Source organism: Vicugna pacos, chromosome 19, assembly GCF_048564905.1.
Source record: "Vicugna pacos chromosome 19, VicPac4, whole genome shotgun sequence".
Taxonomy (NCBI): Eukaryota; Metazoa; Chordata; class Mammalia; order Artiodactyla; family Camelidae; genus Vicugna; species Vicugna pacos.
Genome location: NC_133005.1, coordinates 21643507 through 21665179, shown reverse-complemented (window position 1 = coordinate 21665179; position 21673 = coordinate 21643507). Strand labels below are relative to the sequence as shown.

Sequence of the window (21673 nt, the reverse complement as noted above, 5' to 3'; positions counted from 1 at the left end):
CACTTCTTGATGAGAGAAGTATCAACGTCACATTTATAAAAAGAGTATTTGGGATGGGAGATATTATTGCAACCACCTTTGGAAAGCACAGTCTACTGCTCCCGTAACCAAAAGGTTAAACAGAAGTTCTAGAGTCTAAAATACCAGGCATTTTGGTCGCCTCTCTCCAGACCTTGGCCCAGACGAACCACTGCTCTGATACGCATGGTCCAAGCCCATGTTGTATTTTAGGGTCTGGGACTTCTGGGTTTGTGCACTCCTGTGAGGTCAAAGGTAAGGGCAGCCTAGCCCAGGGGTTCCTCGCACACACAGACTCAGGAGCCAGATTCCCAGCTCCTTCACTAATAGGCTGTGTGCCTCTGAGCCTCAGCTTCTTCAGCCATGAAGTTGGGATAATAACGCTAATGCCTCCCTCATATGTTTTATGAAGATTAAATGAGCTAATGTTTATAAAATATTTAGAAAAGTGCTTGGTTCATAGAAAGTTTTATTAAATAAAACCTATCCCCTATACTTCAATAATATATATACATATATTTTTTTTAAAAAAAAAAAGAAAAAACCTATCCAATAGTCCAGTCAGCAATTCCTGGGCACTTACTGTGTGCTGGGCACCAAATAAAGTAGAGCCAAGAGCCGCATGGCAGGTGCCCTTGGGCAGAGAGTACTTGATGATATTACTTCAATGGTCCTCAACCATGGCAGACTATATTTCACAGGATGGCCAGATCAGTATACATCTCATCTCGTGTGTTCTTATGATGTGACATTGACCCATTTTCATCAAGGAGTGGGGTGTGCTCCATCCCCTTGAACCTGGGTGGACCTCACAAGATTGTTAGGAAGCATAAATATTTGCAAAGCTTTTATTATGCTTATTTTTAATTATTCCAAACCTAACATTTGATTAAACTCAGGTGGGATGAACTCTGGCGGAAGGACAACGATGCCTTCTCAGAGGTGGAGCCAGGCATCCAGTCCGAAGGGACCTAGGGGAGACAGGGAAGTGATGATCAGGCAGGACTGTGGGCAGATGGCTGGAGAGGCAGCTCCAGCAAAGGGGAAAGGAGCCATGAGAGGGGAGATGAGCTGGAGGGGAGGGAAGCAGAGGGATCCTGCAGGATCCTTTGTCTGAGATGAAGTTTGGATGGGTTGGAAGGGGCAACGGGGCATCCAGGAGACAGTGGGGAGCAGGTATGCGATGAGATGAAAACGTGTGTGAGGAAGAGCATCCCACAGCATCCCATCAGGCATCATGATTAATCTTCCACTCTGTGCCACAGGAATCTTACCAAGGTGTAAATCTGACCATCATGCCCCTGCTGAAAACACTTGCGGACTACCCCCGCCCTCAGGAAAAATGTTACACTCATCCCCATCCGAGCTTGGCGATCTGGCCCTGCAGACTCCTCTCACCTCACTGCCTTCCCCACACATCGATGGGCTTTCCCTTAACAGTGTAGAAGTCACCGGGCTCCCTCCTGCCTCCATGCTTAGGGGCCAGGACTGCACAAGCCCTGTATTCTGTGCCCCTGGGGCTCCCTACACCTCTCCTTGGGGGAACTTTCCAAAGCTTGCTCTCCCATGTTTGAGATATATCTGCTCAGTGCTGACCGCTGGACTGTCAGCTGCTGGTGTCAGGGCAGGTGTATATTTCATGAACTATTGGGTCTGCAGCACCCAGCACACCTGACACCTGGATGAATGAACCTTGAGTAGGTGGAGGCAGACGGAGCCTGGGTTGAGGCTGGGCATGCCACCTACCTGTCCTCTGACAGAGCCCCATCCAGTTCAAGACTCAGCCTCAGCACCGCCTTCTCAAGCAAGCCTCGCACATTACCCATCTGTTACATGTTCTTTCAGCTCCATGTACTTTTCCTTGACAGTGTGTATCCAAATAATAATTAGCTATTTGTGGACTCACCGATACTTGTCTGGAACAGAGGAACCCACATTTATTGGGTGAGATGTTCTATGGGCTGTGAATGGCAGGCAGGTATCCTCACAATCACTCCACAAGGTACTGTTATTCCCACTCTACAGAAGGGGAAACTGAGGCACAGAGAGGTGAAGCAGAAGGTAGTTTAGCAAGTTGATGACCAAGTCAGGATTTGAACCCACACCAGCTGACCCCAGAGGCTGTGCTCATAACCACAGAGCCACACGGCCTCACTGCGTCTCCCTCCATCTGTCTTGTTCACCAGTATGTCCCAGTACCAGACACCAGCCTGACACAGAGAATACAGCCTATCCCAATATTCACAGAACCGCGTTTGCAAACTGGCCTGCTCACTAAAATGTATTTTTAACTCCACATCGGTCTTCTCGGAGCTTTCATGGTCATTGGCAGACACGCCCAGGGTGGTGACAAACAGGATCACCTAACATGCCCGTTCCCAGCAGAGGTCAAACAAGGTGACACTCTGCCTTCTCGCTTCAGTACTCAGACTTAGATTCATGTCCTTTCACGCGTATTTAATGCCATCTTTTTTTGCTTTTTTGTCCTTTTTTTGGTGATCTTGCCATGTCAAATGGCTCCGAGCATAGCTCTGCAGTGCTGTCCTGTGTTCTTGAGCACAGGAAGGCTATGACTCACGTGCCTTATGGAGAAAACATGTGTGCTGGACAAGCTTCATTCAGGCGTTAATCACAGTGCTATTATCCATGAGTTCCGTGAATCTGCAATGTATTGAATGAGGTGTCTTTAAACAGAAACACATAAAACGGGTTATGTTTTGTTCAGCTGATGAAAAAGTTGTGACCAGAGGCTCCCAGGAACCAAGCCCTGTGTTTTCCCCCAGGAGCAATGGTTCAGCACTGCTCATTCAGTGTTCACGGAGACTCCAGCATAGGGACCGAGAATAACCAGAAACTACTATACATGCTAAATAGCGCTTCCGTGAGCAAGTGGCAGGCAGGTTGAAGCAGATGGGAGGGCAAGCCAAGCATGGATGAGAAATGTCCAAGGACCCGGCCCATCTCCCTGTCCTCCCCCCACCCAGGGATCAGAGTCACCGAGGTGGACTGGCAGCAGCCGAGGAATGGCACTGCCCATCACACCGAGGAGTACCCGGGCCCTGTGCTGGTCGTCCGCAGGGGCCAGAGGTTCACCTTCACGCTGAAGATGAACAAACCCCTGGAGAGCAAGGAGACCCTCGTCTTCACCGTGGAGACAGGTACCTGGCTGGCCAGCACCCCCTGATAGTCTGCCATCGGAAGGATGGGTCTTGTGACTTGAGACCTGAGACGCTGGGGTCATCAGCCCGGATTTCAGGGGGAGCAAATCCCTGTAGGCAAGCTGAGCCCCAAACCCTGGAGGCTTTGGGTAACAGCCTTCTGGGGATGGCTGGAAGGGACAGGTGGGGTGACAACCTTGGAATCCTGTGCCCACCAAGGAGGCCAGGGCTCCGAGAGGGGCTGGAAGTTTATCAGGCATTTTGGAGCTCAAGCTTTACTTTCCTGACCAGACGTAAGGCAGACTAGGGTTTCAGGGAGTCCTGTTACTTTCTTTCTGATCCGGGAAGTGGGCACGAGTCAGGACAGCTGAGGCGGACGCTGCTCTGCCACGGGCCCTCTGGCGTCTCGGTCAGGTTCTTCTCCACATCAGTGTCCCAACAGCTCAGGGGGCAAGAGTTGGCTCCACAGGTCTGTAGCGTTTCTGCTTCTCCAGAGCTTTTCTTCCTGGTGGCCACTGGGTCTCCTGATTCCCTCTCCTCTCTGCCAGGACCCCAGGCCTCTGAGGCCCTTCACACCAAGGCTGTGTTCCAGACAACAGAGCTGGAGGTGCACGATGCCTGGACGGCTGTGAAGGAGACTCAGGCGGAGAACACCATGACCGTCAGTCTCATCAGCCCTCCCAACGCCGTCATTGGCCGCTACCAGCTGAGCACCAGGGTGTCCTCTAGCCGCAGAAACAGTGACCGGAAGCTGGGCGAGTTTATTCTCCTTTTCAACCCATGGTGCCCAGGTAGGAGCTCCCAAATCCAAGGATAAGGTTCTCCTGGAAGCTGTCCTTCAGGAGGGACTAGGAGGCAGGTTAAGGGACAGGGAGGCAAATGCCAAGGGCTTGGCAAGAGCCAGGCCTAGGTGGAGGCCAGCACTGGGCAGAGGAAGCTGATAGCCGGTAGCAGGTGCTGCAAAGCAGTCTGTGCCAGAGGCGCAGGAATTGCTGGGTGTATGGAGGCCAGTGGGCCAGGATGGGGCCTAATGGCAGGAGAGGCCAAGGAGTGGGTAAGAGCCAGGTTTTAGCCATCAGACAGCTTTGGTTTAGTCCCAGCTCTGCTACGTTGCTTCCCTCTATGAGTCTCAGTTTCCTCATCTGTCATATGGGAATAATAACAGTGCCTACCTGTTAGTGTTGAGGTGAGAATTCATAGAGCTAATGCTTGTAAAATATGACACACACCACAAGGAGTACTGGGGTCGGTGTTCATATTAAGGGGTGAGTCAGTAAGCAGTAGCCTAGATCAGTATTCTTACAAATATCTAAGAACTATGATGCTTCGGGTAACATCCAGGTGGGTCCTAAAATCCCTCCATCTTGGGCTGGGTTGGGGACCCCCGGCCTGGGGAAAGGCCGGCCAGGTGGAATGGGGCTTGGCCAGGAGGCAGCCTGGGAGCCTACAAGCCCTTCTTGCCCTCTCCTGCCTGGGTCAGCCTCTAGGCGCAGCCCCTTCCTCAGGCCAGCAAGGCCAGAGCCCTTGCTCACACCGAGCCTGACACTGCCTTTCAGAGGATGCCGTGTTTCTGGCCTCAGAGGAGGAGAGACAGGAGTACGTGCTCAGTGACAGCGGGGTCATCTTCCGAGGCGTGGAGAAGCACATCCGAGCCCAAGGCTGGAACTTCGGGCAGGTCTCCTGGGGCACAGGCCAGAACGGGGGCAGAGGCACGAGAGGCAGAAGAGGGGCTGGGGACACGAGAAAAGCCAGCTGCGAGCTCTGCTGTCTGCTCACTTCTTCCCAGCAGGGACAAGCTGGGCTGACTCTTAGAGCAAATCCATTCATCTGCTGTTAGCGGTGCTGGGGCCTTGGGAAGAGGGGTGGGTGTCAGATATAGTTTGGAAACAGAACAGGTCAGTTCTGTCCTGATAAAACAAACAGCTTAGATTAGGGGCTTGCCATCTTGAGTGTGCCCTGAAATCCCACTGAGGGCTCGTTAAAACACACAGGTGGCTGGGCCCCACCTCTAGAGCTGCTGATTCAGTAGGTCTAAAATGGGGCCTAAGAGTTTATCATGTTTTAAACAAGCCCCCAGGTGATGCTGGCCTGGGCCCACACTTAGTTACAATATAAGGTGTGGTGTCAAGGGTCAGAGGGGAGGGGTCAGACTAAGTGCAGAAGCAGAGGGAGTTCAGAAGAGGCTAAAAGAAAACCCTACCTCTGGGATTGCAGAAGGCTTCGTGACATTGGGGTTGAGTCCCCAAAGTTGGGCAGGATCTGGACTGGCAGAGGGCAGTGCAGAGAGCACAGTGGAGGCGGGCCGTTGGGGGTTAGTGGAGGTTCTGCTAGAGGGGTTCCGTCTGCCTGGGCTCTGGGTGCCTGACCGGAAGAAGGTTGGCCAGGCAAGTCAAGAACCTTGACTGTCAGGCTGAGGAGCCAAGGGTTGAAAGCATCCGGGGCTCAGTGGCCACGCAGGGATGAGATGCTGGAGAGTTTAGGGTCCATCTAAGGGGTAACCCCATCTCAGCACCCACTTCTTACTGCCACACAGGGAAGTGAGCCCAGGGGTCCCAGGCCTTCCACATTTTCAGAGATCAGACACCTTAATTTGTATCTGAAAATACCCCAGTTTTGAAATGTTGTCAATTAATTCAAATGCATTTGAAAAAAAATCACAGAAACCAGTCGAGCATACCAGTGGCCCCACAGTCACCAGTTTACCCCGAACTTCACTGTGGTTCGTGGGGAGACATGGAGGCTACTGAACAGGAGAGGGAGGTGATTAAGGCTGAGCTTCTGGCTCCCGGTGACTCTCTGAGGGAGGGTTTTGGAGACTTGGGGGTGCTCTGTGGTGGGGGCTTGGGAGGTAGACAAACTCCCCTGCGTGACACAAGTGACTGACTGGGGGAGGGTCGCGGTGAAAGGGTCAAGAATGTGGGTGAGGCTCTGGCTTCTAAGAGCAGCGTCTCTGGGGACAGTTTGAGGAGGACATCCTGAACATCTGCCTCTCCATCCTGGACCGAAGCCTGAGTCACCAGGCTGACCCAGCCACCGACGTGTCCCGCCGCCATGACCCCATCTACGTCACCAGAGCCATCAGCGCCATGGTGAGGAGCCCTGCCGTCCCTGCATGCACACCCCGTCGTGGACCCCTGGGCCAACCCCAGGGCCACACCCTGTAGTTTTTCCCTGGTCACTTTTTGTTTTAATTCTCTATTGCTGTATAAAAAGCTACCACAAAACTCAGTGGTGTAAAACAGCCATTGATTATGCTGACAGTTCTGCAATTGGGCAGGACCCTGTGGGAAGGGCTCATCTCTGCTCTAAGATGCTTCAGCTGGGGGTGTCTGAATGGCTGCTGATGTCTGCAATGGTTTGACGGGACCATATTTCTAAGGCATTGGTTCCGACAGTCAGTGTTTCCTTGGTTCCCTTCCATGCCATGCCTGCTGGAGCTGGAACATCCAGGTGGCTTGCTCACTCTCATGTCTGGCCCCTGGAATGGGACGGTTGGAAGAGCTAGGGTTGGCCAGTCATCATTCTGTCTTCCCTGCAGCCTTCCCACATGGCTAGGTTGGGCTTCCTCACAGAATGACAGCCTCAGGGTAATAGACAAGGCAGCTGGCTTCTCCCCAAGAGATTATTCTGGTAAGAAGAAGGAGAAGCTGCCAGTCTCATAAAGCCTGGGCCTGGAAACAGGCCCAGCATCACTTCCACCATGGTCACTGGTCAAAGCAGTCACAGGCCAGCCCAGACTCAGGGAGAGGATACACAGAACCACCTCTCTGTGAGAGAAGTGCCATCTTCAATCTGTTACATGCCAGTGCTTCCTCCTCAGAAGGTAGCCAGAGGGCCTACTAGCTCTCTCTATTGCAAGTAGGTGTTCAGATCAGTGGGTGGGAATCTGTGATTCCCAAAATGGACAAAGATGGGGTTCTTTTCATATTTGATACTCTAAATTCCTCAAGACCTCAGAAAGACGTTACAGCACAACGAATCAAAAGCAGTGACCAGTCCCAGACAGTAGGGAGTTACAGGCTGCCAAGGCAAGGTTCTAAACTTGTGGGTCACCCCTTTTGCTAACTTGCTGTGTGGTTTGGGCAAGTTCCTTAACCTCTCTGAATCTGTTTCCTCATCTATAAATAAATAAATAAATAAATAAATAAATAAATAAATAAATACCAACATCATAGACTTAAAAGATTAATATAGTGTTTACTAAGCCCCTAGAATAGTGCCAGGCACACAGTAAACATTTAATGAATGTTAACTATCTCTGTGATTATTATTACTACCAACAGTCCCAAAAAAACAGACCACTTAAAACAGGAAATGTTCTAAAACCATAGATGATTTTCAACAATACAGCAGCCGAATGGAAGGTAATTGAAAATGCTAATTGGTACCAAAAAGAAGATATTTTAAGATAGCAGATGGCCCCAATTTTCAGACAATTTAAAAGCAAGGGATAGCCCTGGATGATTGGGTGGCCCAAAGCTGGAGATGATTTTACGATGGTGAGGTTCCTGAAGAGGAGACCCCTGCCTGGTGGTGAACCCGTGGCCTCCTCTGCCCAGGTGAACAGCAACAATGACCGGGGTGTGGTCCAAGGCCAGTGGCAGGGCAAGTATGGCGGCGGCACCAGCCCACTGCACTGGAGCGGCAGCGTGGCCATTCTGCACAAGTGGTTCAAGGGCAGGTTCAAGCCAGTCAAATACGGCCAGTGCTGGGTCTTCGCTGGAGTCATGTGCACAGGTACCTGGGGAAAGAAGGTCCCCACTCTCGGGCCCACTCAGTGTGCATTCATTTGCATATATTTGCATAGACATCCCACCCCTTCAAAAAATCTTTCTTTATTAGTGATGGGGAAATAGAAATCTAGTTATGAAGAGAGAAACCAGATCGCTCATTTACATGGCTTTTGATCTTTTATTCTGCAGGAATCCTACCACCTCCAGCTCATTCTTGGGAGAGTCATTCTTGGGCCCCCAGTCCCCTAGGGCTATTATGGCTACTGTAGGGCCATTCTGTGGCTTCTAAGGCCCTGCTAGTCCCAGAGCTGGTCTATCTGAATGACGGTGGAGGTGGTGTCTCCAGAAGTCAGTCCCCTGAGAGAACGTACAGGAGATGGAGGTGTTTCTGAAAGTGGAGACAGGAGTCTTGGTGCTGGCAAAGTGAACAGACCCAGACAGGGAGGGGGCTGTGGCCAGAAAAGAGGCAGGAAGCCTGTGGGGGAGTGGCCAGACCCACCGTTCCTGAGTCAGGGGTCCCGACCTGTCCCAGAGCCTCATGAGCCTCCTGCTCTTCAGTCCTTAGGTGCTTGGGGATCGCGACACGAGTTGTGTCCAACTTTAACTCGGCCCATGACACGGACAGGAACCTGACTGTGGACAAGTACGTGGACTCCTTCGGGCGGACGCTGGAGGACCTGACGGAAGACAGCATGTGGTGGGTCCTTGGCCACTGGGTCCCAGGGGCTCCCTGAGGCTGACCCACATGTGGAGTCCAGCTCTACTGAGTCTGAGCCTGTTCTGGAAGGAGGGAGAGGCACCCCGTGGAGGGGGTGGTCCCGGGTAGGGTGACTCCTCTTCTGAGATACAAGGGGTCTTTGGACACATGACACTCAGAGGCCAAGAAGAGGGCTCAAGATTTGACAGCCTTGTACCCTCAGTTCTCCCCTGAGGGCCTCTGAGCCCTCCCCAAGACTCCTGCGACTTGGATGTGGGGGTGGGGTTCCCTCCACAGAGCTGCCTCTGTATCTGGCTCCTGCTCTCTGCCAGCTGCCTGTGCAATGTGCTGCGTCTCAGGTGGGAAACAAGCTCTTTTCTCAGCTCAAACAAAACTCTTCACACAAAGCTTTACAAGATTAATTCTATTTTTTATTTTTGATTGATTGATTGATTGATGGAAGTGTAGTCAATTTACAACGTTGTGTCAATTTCTGGTGTATAGCACATTGCTTCCGTCATACATGAATATGTATTCATTTTCATATTATTTTTCACTGTAAGCTACTACAAGATATCGAATATAGTTCTCTGTGCTATACAGTATAAACTTGTCTATCTAGCAAAATTAATTTTAATTTAATTTTTTAAGTAGGAGACACAGTCATATGCTTTAATATTCAAAAGGTATGAAATGGGTTACCGCGGTAAGTCTCCCTCCCGCCCATTTCCAGCTTCCCCGTCCTCCTCCCAGACGCAACACTATGACTAGTTTCTGACACCTCTTTTCAGAGAGAGGCCCTGCGGATACAGAAGCATACATACTTACATCCGATTTTGCCCCACTTAATACTGGCTGCATAATGTAATACTGTTCATCTTGCTCTACATGTAACAATTCCCTATCAGTACATACAAGGTTTCCACATTTTTATAGTGTTTAAAATAGTAATAACATCACACTAGATGAGCACCTAGTCTACACCAGGTCCAGTTCTGGGTGCTGTGCAAGCAGGCTTCCCTCATTTTATTTCTCTTTGTTTTATTGTGCTTCACAGATGCTGACTTTTTTCACAAATTACACGTTTGTGGCAGCCCTATGTTGAGCAAGTCTCTCAGCACCATTTTTCCAACAGCTTCATTTTTTAGTTAAGGATGTACATTCTTCTTTAAAGACATAATGCTATTGTGTGCTTAACAGACTACAGTATAGCACAAATACATCTTCTGCAAGTACTTGGAAACTAGAAAATCCATATGACTCACTTTATAGCGCTATTTGCTTTATTGTGGTGGTCTGGAACCAAGCCTGCAAGATCTCCAAGGTCTGCCTGTATACTAACTCATGGATCCTCCAAACAACCTTGTGAGTTAGCTAGGATTATTGTCTCCATTTTGCAGATGAGAAAACTGAGGCACAGAGAGGTTAAGTAACTTTTCAAAGGCCAGACACCGAGTGAGCAGAAGAGCAGTTATGAACCAGACCTGCTTTTCAATCATATAGCAAAACCACCTTTTATCTAGCCACCTCACATGGAGGGACCAAATATCTGCCTTTACAAACAAGGCTTCAGTGAATAACCTTGTCCGAATGTCTGTTCATGCATGTGCAAGCTGTCATGAAAAGCCACCTTCTAAAGAGCAGGGGGAAAGGTTGCATGCAACACAGAAACACAGCTGGCCTGGCATCCCTGTTTCCAGACTGCCCTTTGGCACCCCACCCAGGGAAGCATGCTCAGGAGTCCTTCCCAACAGTTGATCTCCAGCCTTGGACCAACTCTCTGCCCCTCTTCTTCCCTTTCTTTCTCCTCTTTTTGATTCTCTTCACTCCCTCTCCCTGCAAGAGCACCAAAAAAAAAAAAAAATCACATTCTTCTCCTTTCTTCATGCAGAATGAACAGACACTTCTTTTTGCTACAGGGACCTCTGTCACCATGCAGGTTATCCATGATCTCCCTTTTACCCATAAATGCTTTTCACAATATTTTCCCAAATAAAAAGCACTATTATCTCCAAAAGAGGAGTTCGGAGGCCAGCTATAGAGATGCCAACCCAGGCAAACAAGGGTTTCTCTCTGCTGCTTCCTTACTGTGTGACCTTGTGCAAATGAAGTCACTTTTCCTAGTCCCATATTTTCATCTTTAGCATAGGAAACTTAAAATAAAGCCTAAACTCCCTACCAAGGCCTCCAGAACTCTGCATGATCTGAACCCTACCTACCTCCATGTTTGCTGTAGCCCAGAGATACATACTTTCTGTTCCTCAAACACACTTTTTCTTTTCTCAAGAGCCTTTGCACATGCTGTTCCTTCTGCCTGGAACACTGTTCCCTTCACTATTCCTAAGGCTAATTTCTTCCCTTTAAAATCTCATCTTAGACGTCATTTACCTAGAGTAGGTCTCCAGCAGTTATTCTCTATCCCCAGCCCCTGTCTTCACTTCATTTATTGTTACTTGCATTTTAAAAATGTATCTGGTTACTTAATTTTTTCCTGTTTCCCTATCTGTCTCCTTGGTTAGAACGTAAGCTGCATGAGGACAAAGATCTTCTGTCTTATTTGCAGTTTATTTCTGGACCATGAACATGGTCCATATACATTTATGCACACACAGACACACACATACATATACATACAGGGAGACCTCGGAGATATCACAGATTCAGTTCCAGACCACATCAATAAAGTAAATATTGCAATAAAGTGAGTCCCACGAAATTTTTGGATTCCAAGTGCATATAAAAGTAATGTTTACACTATACTGTAGTTCTAGTGAGTGTGAAATAGCATTATGTCTAAAAAACAATGCATAAAATTACAGCACAATACAGTTGCTTAAAAAAATAAAAAATTAAATTAAATTTAAAACAATGTATATACCTTAATTTAAAAATCCTTTATTGCTAAAAAATGCTAACCATCATCTGAGTCTTCAGTGTCATAGTAGTAACACCAAAGATCACTGATCGTGGATCACCATAACAAATATAATAATAATGCAAAAGTTTGAAATATTGCAAGAATTATCAAAAGGTGACACAGACATGAAATGAGCAAATGCTGTTGGAAAAATGGCACTGATAGCCTTGCTCAAGAAGGGGTTGTCACAAACAAAAACACAGTATCTACAAAGGACAATAAAACAAGATATGCCTGTACATATATGAATGATATGTGCCCAACAATACAGTTGAATGAATGGTTCACAAGATTCAGCCACAGTGCTCTTGCAGAGCCAGGGGAACGTCCCCTCTCCCGCGAGCCTCTCTGCTCACCGTAGGCCACCCTGGCCCATCCTCTCTCTGCGGCAGGAATTTCCATGTCTGGAATGAGAGCTGGTTTGCCCGGCAGGACCTGGGCCCCTCTTACAATGGCTGGCAGGTCCTGGATGCCACCCCGCAGGAGGAGAGCGAAGGTACGGGCTCAGCTGGGCGGGTCCCAGACCCCCGCCATCCCTGCCCGGAGCTGCTGACGCCCACCCCTCCTGCGCAGGCGTGTTCCGGTGCGGCCCCGCATCAGTCACCGCCATTCGCGAGGGCGACGTGCACCTGGCCCACGATGGTCCCTTCGTGTTTGCGGAGGTCAACGCGGACTACGTCACCTGGCTCTGGAATGAGGATGAGAGCCGCGAGCGTGTGTACTCAGACACTAAGAAGATCGGGAGGTGCATCAGCACCAAGGCGGTGGGCAGCGACTCCCGCGTGGACATCACCAGCCTCTACAAGTATCCGGAAGGTAAGGGCCATGAGGCGGCCTCGGTCAGCCTCCCCAGCGACCCGGCTGCCGCAGAGGGACAACAGCCGGCCGCTGGGGCCAGACCTTTCCCAGATGATACGGTGATGATAGCCTTACGCAGCACTGCCTCTGTGCTTTGAGCCCAATGCCTTTATTTTATATGCATAGTTTCCTCCGTTTGCTAAGTAGATTTCCCACGTCTAATAAGAATAATAGCTACATTTCCTTTAACACATGTGTTCCAGGTGCTGTATCATGTATGCACACATATGATAACAATGACTGATCATAGTGATGATAGAAGCAGGTTATTATTTATTGAACACCATGGATACTTAGCACTAGGCCTCCTTCAAAATAATAATGATGGTAGCAGCTCCTGTATGTCATCTGCCAAGGCCTATGCCCTGCTCACTCATTTATGGCCACTGGTTTACTGAAAAGCCTCCACTTGTCAGTATGCAAAAACAAAACTCATGTTCTTCTTCTAGGAGCTGCTTCTGGCTCTAGACTTACAAAAGCAGGTCCCTTAGCGGTGCTGTGATCTGGTCCATACAGGGTCTTTGGGGTCTTTTGTCCTAAGCTTTAAGAGAAATCACCATCCCGTGACGTGATGACGATGCTAGCCGTTGCCTTTGCTGAGCCCCGACTGTGGGCTGGCCATGCTCACGTGTTATTTAATTATATTGTGTAACAAATGCTTACCAAGCACCTCCCACGAGCTTGTCAGGTAGATGCCCGTATAACATTTATTTTACGGAGGAGAAAGCAGAGGTGTGGCGAGGGAAGTGGGCTCAGCCGAGGAACGCGGCCAGTGAGTGGCAAGTCCGCCCCCAGAGCCCATATGCTCTTCTGCTGCTATTTAATTATAATATTTTGCTGCCACTATTCAATTATAATATCATCTACTGTTGATTGACAGCCTACTCTGGGGCAAGTGATTTTACATCTAGGTTAATCATAATACTAGCATCTAAATTTTGTTAAGCGTGGCAGTAAGCCATGTCCATGCATTATTTCATTTAGTATTCATCAAAATTCCATCTTACAGATAATCAAGCGGAGACATAGGGAGGTAAAGTAACTTCCCCAAGTTTCCAAAGCCTAGGAGAGCTGGGATTCTAACCAGACGTCTCCTTTCAGACATCACCTCTGCCCCTCCCCTCTGCTAGACCACCCCTCTCTTCCCTGAGGGCTCACAATGTGCCTGGTACCATGCCAGGCTCTTCTGTGTGCTCCGGAAATAAAGTGCCTCCTACATGTCAGGCAGGATTCAGAGGCAGGGGAGAAAGAGAACTCACCATCTCGAGAGCTGACTGTGTAAGGATAGGACAGGTGATCAGCACGGTGTTGGGGAGGCCAGAAGGCTGGAGAAGCACAGATGAGGGGTCCGTAGCCCAGCCAGAGAGAGGTCAACAAGAGCATCCCATGGAAGGGAATCCTGACGGGAGTAAGATTTAGCCAGGAGATGAAGGGTTGGGAAGGCATTCCAGAAGACAGACCCCTATGCATCCTGATTCCAGATTCAGTCTAAGCTGTGCTGTTCATCCAAGCCATGGGCATCCCATTCTGTGGATGAGATGACAGGACCTGTCTGCTTGCTCTGTCCACTGAAGCAGGAGACATGACAGAGCACAAATATTCAGAGCCCCTGGGCACGATATGCTTTGCTCTCACCCCTGAGTCAGCCTGGATGCTGAGCAACGAGGGAACCAGCCTTCCGAGCAAAAGAAACTGTACATGCAAAAAGCACACCAGCCGTCCTCAGATTCTGGTGGCCTTTCTGCAACAAGCTTCAGGGTAGAGGGGAGGAAGGCAGCCTCCCTGCTGATCTTCAGGCAGAGGAACTAAACACGGAGGCAGGATCTTAGTCAGAAGCTGATGCCAGGGGCTCGCAGGGGAGCCAGGCTGGCGGTTCAGCCATCTGCCTCTGGGCCTGCATGGTACTGCCTTGGAGCTGCCATAACAAGTGACCATAAATGCAGCAGCTTAAAACATCAGAAATTGATTCTCTCACAGTTCTGGAGACCAGAAGTCCAAAATAAAGGTGTTAGCAGGTCTGCACACCCTCCAAAGGCTCTAGGGGAGGATCCTTCCTGATTCTTCCAGCCCCTGGAGGTCCCTGGCATTCTTCTGCTTGCAGCTGCCTCACTCTAACCTCTGCCTCCATCTCAATGCCACATTTTCCCTCCATCACCATCTCCTTTCTCTTACAATGACACCAAGCACTGGCTTTAGGGCCCACCCTAAATCCAGGATGATCATATCCCCAGATTCTTAACTGCATCTACAAAGACCCTATTTCCACAGAATGTTGTGTTCACAGGTACCAGCGGTTAGGACTTAGACACATCATTTAGGGGGACACTATTCTGCCCACTGCAGCCTGTGAGGGGAGAAGACTGAGCACCTGCTGATCAGGGCCTTGCCATCTAGGCAGGCAGAGGCCAGCATGTACAATGGCTGTTGGGTGGGAGCTGAGAGGCTGATCCACAGAGACCTGGTGACCAGCCCCCAGGGATCTCCCCTTCCACCTTCTCTGTCTCCTCCCCTCCCCCCGTTACTCTGCTGTCTATCTCTTCCTCCACCTCTCTGCTGTCCCTTCTCCCTCCCTTCCGTCTTGCATTTAGTGGGTACCTCCAAGTGCCAGGTAGGAGAGTGGACAAGATGAACAGGAAAGCAGACAGTCCCAGTACAGCGTGATGACGTCAGCCTGCCAAGGTGCAGAATGGCCGAGGGGACAGCATGGGGGAAGGCACTGCGTGTTCAGGGTACAGCAAGAGTGAAAGGGTCATTAGAGGCTCTTTTGTACCTAAAGGACTTCGCACAGATGCTTTCTCTGCCTGGGAGGTCCTGCTGACTTCACCCCAAGCCTTTGTCTGACCCAGGGTCTCAGGACTCTATTGATTTTCTTCTAAGAACATATCGCAATTTGATATTTGCTTGAATCTTTGTCTCCCCAGCAACTAGACTGTGAGTTCTAGGATGGCTAGAAACCTGACTGTTTTGTCTCCAGCTCCTATTGCAGCATCTACTGCACAGTAGGTGCTCAATACAGATTCGTGGAATGAATGAATGCAGGCTGAGAGCATATAAAGGGCTTTGAACGCATAAGGACTTGAATTTGTACATTGGAGAGCCTTACTTTATTGATTGTAGGATTGCCTTATGTTACAAATACATGAGGCACATTTTCACGTTTCTCTGTGTTTATATGTATTTAATGAACATCTACTGTGTGCTAGGCACCCAGAGAGCAAAATATATATGACCCTTGTCTTAAAGGGGCTAACATTCTAGTGGAGCAGATAAAAATAAAGAAAAAATAAAATCAATAGCATTTCAGATGGTGATAAGTATTCTGGGGGAAAATAAAGCAGAGAAGGAGTTGAGTAACAGATTGGGAGGAGGTGAGCATTTGGCATTTAAAATCAGGTGATCACTAACAGATATGTATAGAAGACCCACCGAAGAGCAGCAGAATAACTATCTTGGCAAGTACAAATAGAACATAATCCAGGATCTGACCATATGCCCATCCATAAAACAGGCTTCAGTAAATTTTTAAAGGATTGAAATCATACAAAGCGTATTCTCTGATCACAGTGGAATAAAATTAGAAATCAAAATCAAAAGAGAATTTGGGGAATTCACAAAAATATGGAAATTAAGCAATACATACACCTAAATAATCAATGGGCCAAATAAAAAATCACAAATGAAATTAGAAAATACTTTGAGAGGAAAGAAAATGAGAACGCAACATGCCAAAATGTGTAGGATGAGATAAAGCAGTACTTAAAGGGAATTTTATAGCTATAAACACCTCTATTAAGGAAGAGGGATCCCAAGTGCAGTAATCTATCCTTCCATTTTAAGACACTAGAAAAAGAAGAGCAAATGAAACCCAAAGAAAGCAGAAAGAGGAAACACAAAAGATTAGAGTGGAAATAAATGAACAACAATGGAGAAAATCAACAAAACCAAAAGTTAATTTTTTAAGAAGATCAACAACATTGACAAATCTTTAGCTAGACTGAGAGAAGACTCAAATTACTAAGATCAGAGAGGACATCACTACTAACCTTACCAAAAAAATTATAAAGGGTGTGAAAAATAATAAATATTAGGTGTTTGTCCCCAGTTGTTGGACACAGCTCCTAAAACCCTTGGAATCTCCAAGGGTGATAAGAATGTCTTTTGCATGGCAATGGGATGACTAGTGCCTGGGGGACCCCAGATAACGCAGGATGGGGGCTGGTTACCAGAAAGACCAAAACATGATTAGAACATTAGAACTTTCCACCTCACCTCCAATCTCTGGGGATGGGAGAGGGACAGGAGATTGAGTTAAATACCAATGGCCAATAATCAGCCTGATTAAAGTCATCTATATAAAAATGAAGTTAACATCATATTTAATACTAAAAGATTGAATGCTTTCCCCGCTAAGAACGGGAAAAGACAAGGATGTCCACCCTTGCTGTTTTGATTCAGCATAGTGATAGAAGTATTAGCCTAGGAAATAAGGCAAGAAAAGAAAAATAGAGATCTTTCCACAAATGGTGTTGGGAAAACGGGATATCCACATCTAAAAGAATGAAGTTGGACCCTTACTGTACACCACTCATAAAAAATTAACTCAAAATGGATCAAAGGCCTAAATGTAAGACCTAAAACAATGAAACTCTTAAAAATAAGCAAGAGAAAAGCTCCATGACATTGGATATAGCAGTGATTTCTTGGATATGATGCCAAAGGCAGAGGTAACAAAAGAAAAACAAGTTAGACTTCATAAAAATTTTAAACTTTTGTGACATTATCAACAGAGTTAAAAAGCAACCCATAGAATAGGAGGAAATATTTTCAAATTACATATCTGAAAAGACGTTAATATCCAGAATATATAGAGAGCTCCAAACACTCAACAGCAAAATACAAACAAAAAAAGGGCAAAGGACTTGAACAGACATTTCTCCAAAGAAGGTGTACAACTGGCCAAAAAGCACATGAAAAAAATGCTCACATCACTGAGCATTATGGAAACAAAAATGAAAATCACAATGAGATAACACTTCACACCCATTAGGATGGCTACTATCAAAAAAAGAAAGGAAGGAAGGAAGGGAAGGCAGAGAGGGAGGGAGAGAGGGAGGAAGAAAGTACAAAAAGAAAAGAACAAGTGTTGGTGAGAATGTGGAGAAATTAGAACACTTGTGCACTGTTGCTGGGAATTTTTAATGGTGCAGCTGCTGTGGAAAACAGTATGGAAGTTCTTCACAATATTAAAAATATAATTATCAGATGATTCAACAATTTCACTTGTGGATATTTACCCAAAAGAACCGAAAGGAGGGACTTGAAGAGATATTATACCCATTTCCTTAGCAGCATTATTCACAGTAGCTAAAAAACATGAAAGCAACAGATGAACAGATAAACAAAATGTTGTCTATACATACAACGGAGTATTGTTTAGCTTTAAAAAGGAAGGAAATTCTGACACATGCTACAACATGGATGAAACTTGAAGACACGCTAAACAAAATAAGCCAGTCCCACATGGACAAATACCATATAACTCCACTTATATGAGGTACCTAAATAGTCAAGTTCACAAAGACAAGAAGTAGAAATGGTGTATGCCCGTGGTGGGGGAAGACGGAATGGGGAATGTACTGTTCAATGGATACAGAATTTCAGTTTTGCAAGGTGAAGAGTTCTGGAAATGGATGGTGGTGAAGATAACACAATAGAAGGAATGCACCTAATACCAGTGAAGTGTACACTTAAAAAGGTTAAGATGGTAAATTTTATGTGATGTGTATGTTACCATGATTTTTAAAAATAAAAATAAAGAAGGAAGAAAAGAAATTTAAAAAGGAAGGGAGGGAGGGAAAAAAGAAAAATAAATAGAAGAATTTCCAGATTGGAAAGGAAGAAGTCTAACTATCTCTAGGTGCACATGACATGGACATGATCTTGTATATATAAAATCCTAAGGAATTCACTAAAAGCTATTAGTGCCAATAAATGAGTTAGGCCAAATTTGAGAACACAAGACCAATTTTTAAAAATTAATTGTATTTCAGGACACTAGCAATGTATAATCTGAAAATGAAATTCAGAAAACAAATCCATTTACAATAACATCAAAAGAATAAAATACTCAGGAATAAATTTAAGGAAAGAAGAGCAAGACTAATACACTGAAAACTACAAAACAGGTTGAAAGAAATTAAAGATCTAAATAAATGGAAAGACATCCCATTTTCATGGATTGGAAACGTTATATTTTTAAGAAGGCAATGAGTCAAAACTGATTTATAGATGCCACGGAATCCCTATCAAAGTTCCAACTGAGTTTTTTCCCCAAAATTGACAAGCTTTTCTGGAAATTGACTTGGAAATGCGAGACACCTCAAATAACCAAAACAATCTTGGAAAAGAAGAACCAAGTCAGAGGGCTCATACTTCCCAAATTTAGAACCTTCTATAAATATACCTTAACCTAGATAGTGTGGTTCTGGCATAAGAATAGACATGTAGATCAATGGAATAGAATCAGGAGTCCAGAAATATACCCTTAAAATTATGCACGATTGATTTTAACAAGAGTGCCCAGACAATTCAAGGGGGAAAGAATAAGAATAGTCTTTTCAACAGATGGTGCTGGGATCACTGATGAGCCACATACACAAGAATAAAACTGGCCTCCGACATCACACCATACACAAAAATTAACTCAGATGGATCATTGACCTATATCAAAGAGCTAAAATTACAAGATTTTTAGAAGAAAACAGGAGTTAATCTTCAGAGCTTGGGTTAAGCAGAGCCTTTTTAGATATGACACCAAGAGCACAAGTGACAGAAGAAAAAAATGATAAATTCAGTTTCTTTAAAATGAAAAACTTGTGCTTTAAATAATGCACAACTGTGAATATACAAAAAAATTGGCTTGTATTCTTTAAACAGGTGAATTGTATGTTATAGAATTAACATATATCTGAATAAAGGTGTTTTAAAAAATCAGGTTTTCAGAGAGGGCCTCCCTGAGAAAAGGACATTAGATTTTTTTGGCAGGGAAATGGAACATTTTCTTAGTAAAATTATATTATGACTACATTATGGAGTAGAGCGAAAAATTCACATACATTTTAATATACATAAATATAACATAATAAATAATAAAACATGACATGTTAAAGAACCTTTAGGTCCACATGGATCCCTTGAAGCCCAGGTCACCCAGCAGTGAGTACTTGGGGAAGGAGCAGTGGGGAGACGGCACAGCACAGGCTTCAAGAAGGAAAGTGGAACCATCAGAGTTGGATTTTGGAATGATCGTGGTGGAAAATGGACTGAGGGTGGAGGGTAGGGTGGAGCCCACATTTCCAGGAAGGGAGGGGACATTCTCAAGCATTGTGCTCAGTGCCTTGCCTGTGTGCCTCTTGTCCCCACTTCACAGATGGGAAACTGAGACTTGGAGGGATGAGGTAATGATAATAGTAATAAAAGTTCACAGTCATCCGGGGGCAAACTGGCCTGATGGTGAGACAATTTAGATGGTGGTCTGAGGGGAAAAGAATGATGGGAGAAGGGGGCAGATTCCAGAGATCAATAAGGATGCTTGGCAGAACTTGCTGACTGATCAGCTGTGGGCGGTAAGGGTGCGGGAAGAGTCAAAGTCACTTCCAGTGTCCGGCTGGTGCACTGGGTGAGTGGTGGAGCTGTGTGCTGAGACGGGGTTGCTGTTGGGCAGAAGCAGCATGTTCAGTTGGATTCGAGACACCTGTGGGACATCCTGGGGGTGGGGGCTGTCCAGCTGTGAATTAGTCTGGAGATCGAAAGAGAGAGAGAGGGGTGTGTGTGCTGGCAACAGGGAAAGTGGGAGATCAGGGGTCCTAAACTCAACATGTCTCCAGGAGCCTTGCAGATGGTACCCATCAGTGCAGCAAGCTGGTGGGAATTACAGGGTGGAGACCATGGAGAGCCAGCAAGTACATGCCCGTCCAGAAAGAGCACCCCTTACTCAATATTGTAAATGAGTGGGAGGGGAAGATGATTAAGAACATGGCAACTGGAGCCAAACTGCCTGGGTTCAAACTCCAGCTCCCTTACAAGTTGCTTTACTTCTCTGTGGTTCCTTATCTGTAAAATGGGGGTAATAATTGTACCATCGTCCTGGGGGGAAATATATATATACATACAACCTAAAACTCTAGCGCCTGGTGCATAATAAGTCTGCAGAAGTGTCAGCTATCATTATCATGTGAGGCTTCAGACCCAGCTGTCAGAGAAGCTGCAAATCTATATTGTCATGTGAAATTTTCTGTTTGGAAATTGTTCACAACTGATTTCAAAAATATTTAAATTGTCCCAGAACCAAACACAATGCATATGGCTGGGGTCTGCGTGTGGTTCTTGGGCTGCCGATTTGAGACCTCCAACGTGGAAAATTGAAGTGCGGGTGGAGTGGTAGCTTTGCCTAGAGAAGAGGGGAAAGGAGAAAAGATGGCCCTGGGACGAGCGGTGGAGGAAGAGGGTGCCTGCCTCAGGATGCCTGATGCCCTGCAGGGTCCAGAAAGGAGAGGCAGGTGTACAGCAAGGCGGTGAAGAAGCTGTTCAGCATGGAAGTGTCTGGAAGGAGGACCCGGGTCCACAGAGCCGGCGGCCGCGGTCTCTGGCGTGATGACCTCCTGGAGCCTGCCACCAAGCCCTGCATCACCGGCAAGTTCAAGGTGCTGGAGCCGCTCGTGCTGGGCCATGACCTGAAGCTGGCCCTGTGCTTGGGCAACCTCACCTACCAGGCCCAGCAGGTCCAAGTCAACCTGAGCGGTGCCACCATACTTTACACCCGCAGGCCGGTGGCAGAGATCCTGCACGAATCCCACGCTGTGAAGCTGGAGCCTCAAGAAGGTAAGAACGCCACCACTGGGTGGGACCTGGTGAGCCCAACCCCTTTCCCAGGAGGATGGTGGGGAGGGGGAAGATGGACTTCCCAGCATCCTACATTCATTACCAGCAAAGAAGGGAATATTTCTAAGCTTTGCTCAGTGCCTTGCCTCTTGTCCCCACTTTACAGATGAGAAAACTGAGGCTCAGAGGAACTGAATAATGAGGAAAGTAATCCACAATCATCTAGTGGCAAACGCATAATGGTGAGGTGGTCCCAGTTAGTATGAATATTTACACACCAAATAAATACCTGCTGGGAGCATTTCATAATATGTAGAGCACACCTTGTGTTACCTTTATAAAATCCAACAAATTCTGGAGTCCATGTGGCTCCAGGTGTTCCATATGAGAGGAATGGGCCAGTAAGAGATGT

General features: G+C 46.9%; 1 protein-coding gene across 2 annotated transcripts in view; it reads left to right on the top strand.

The window, feature by feature from the left end:
* The window catches only part of TGM6 (transglutaminase 6), a 40574-nt gene that overhangs the window by 7700 nt on the left and 11201 nt on the right, over window positions 1-21673 (top strand). The window contains exons 2-11 of one of the 2 annotated variants that reach the window (XM_072943932.1): window positions 3003-3176; window positions 3725-3967; window positions 4733-4851; window positions 6137-6265; window positions 7736-7913; window positions 8468-8606; window positions 11916-12019; window positions 12097-12339; window positions 20920-21261; window positions 21428-21503. In XM_072943932.1, the coding sequence (XP_072800033.1) occupies window positions 3003-3176; window positions 3725-3967; window positions 4733-4851; window positions 6137-6265; window positions 7736-7913; window positions 8468-8606; window positions 11916-12019; window positions 12097-12339; window positions 20920-21261; window positions 21428-21456 (1700 nt within the window). In that variant the 3' untranslated portion in view covers window positions 21457-21503. The remainder of the gene's footprint in view (window positions 1-3002; window positions 3177-3724; window positions 3968-4732; window positions 4852-6136; window positions 6266-7735; window positions 7914-8467; window positions 8607-11915; window positions 12020-12096; window positions 12340-20919; window positions 21262-21427; window positions 21504-21673) is intronic. The other variant, XM_006207404.3, reaches the window with a different exon arrangement.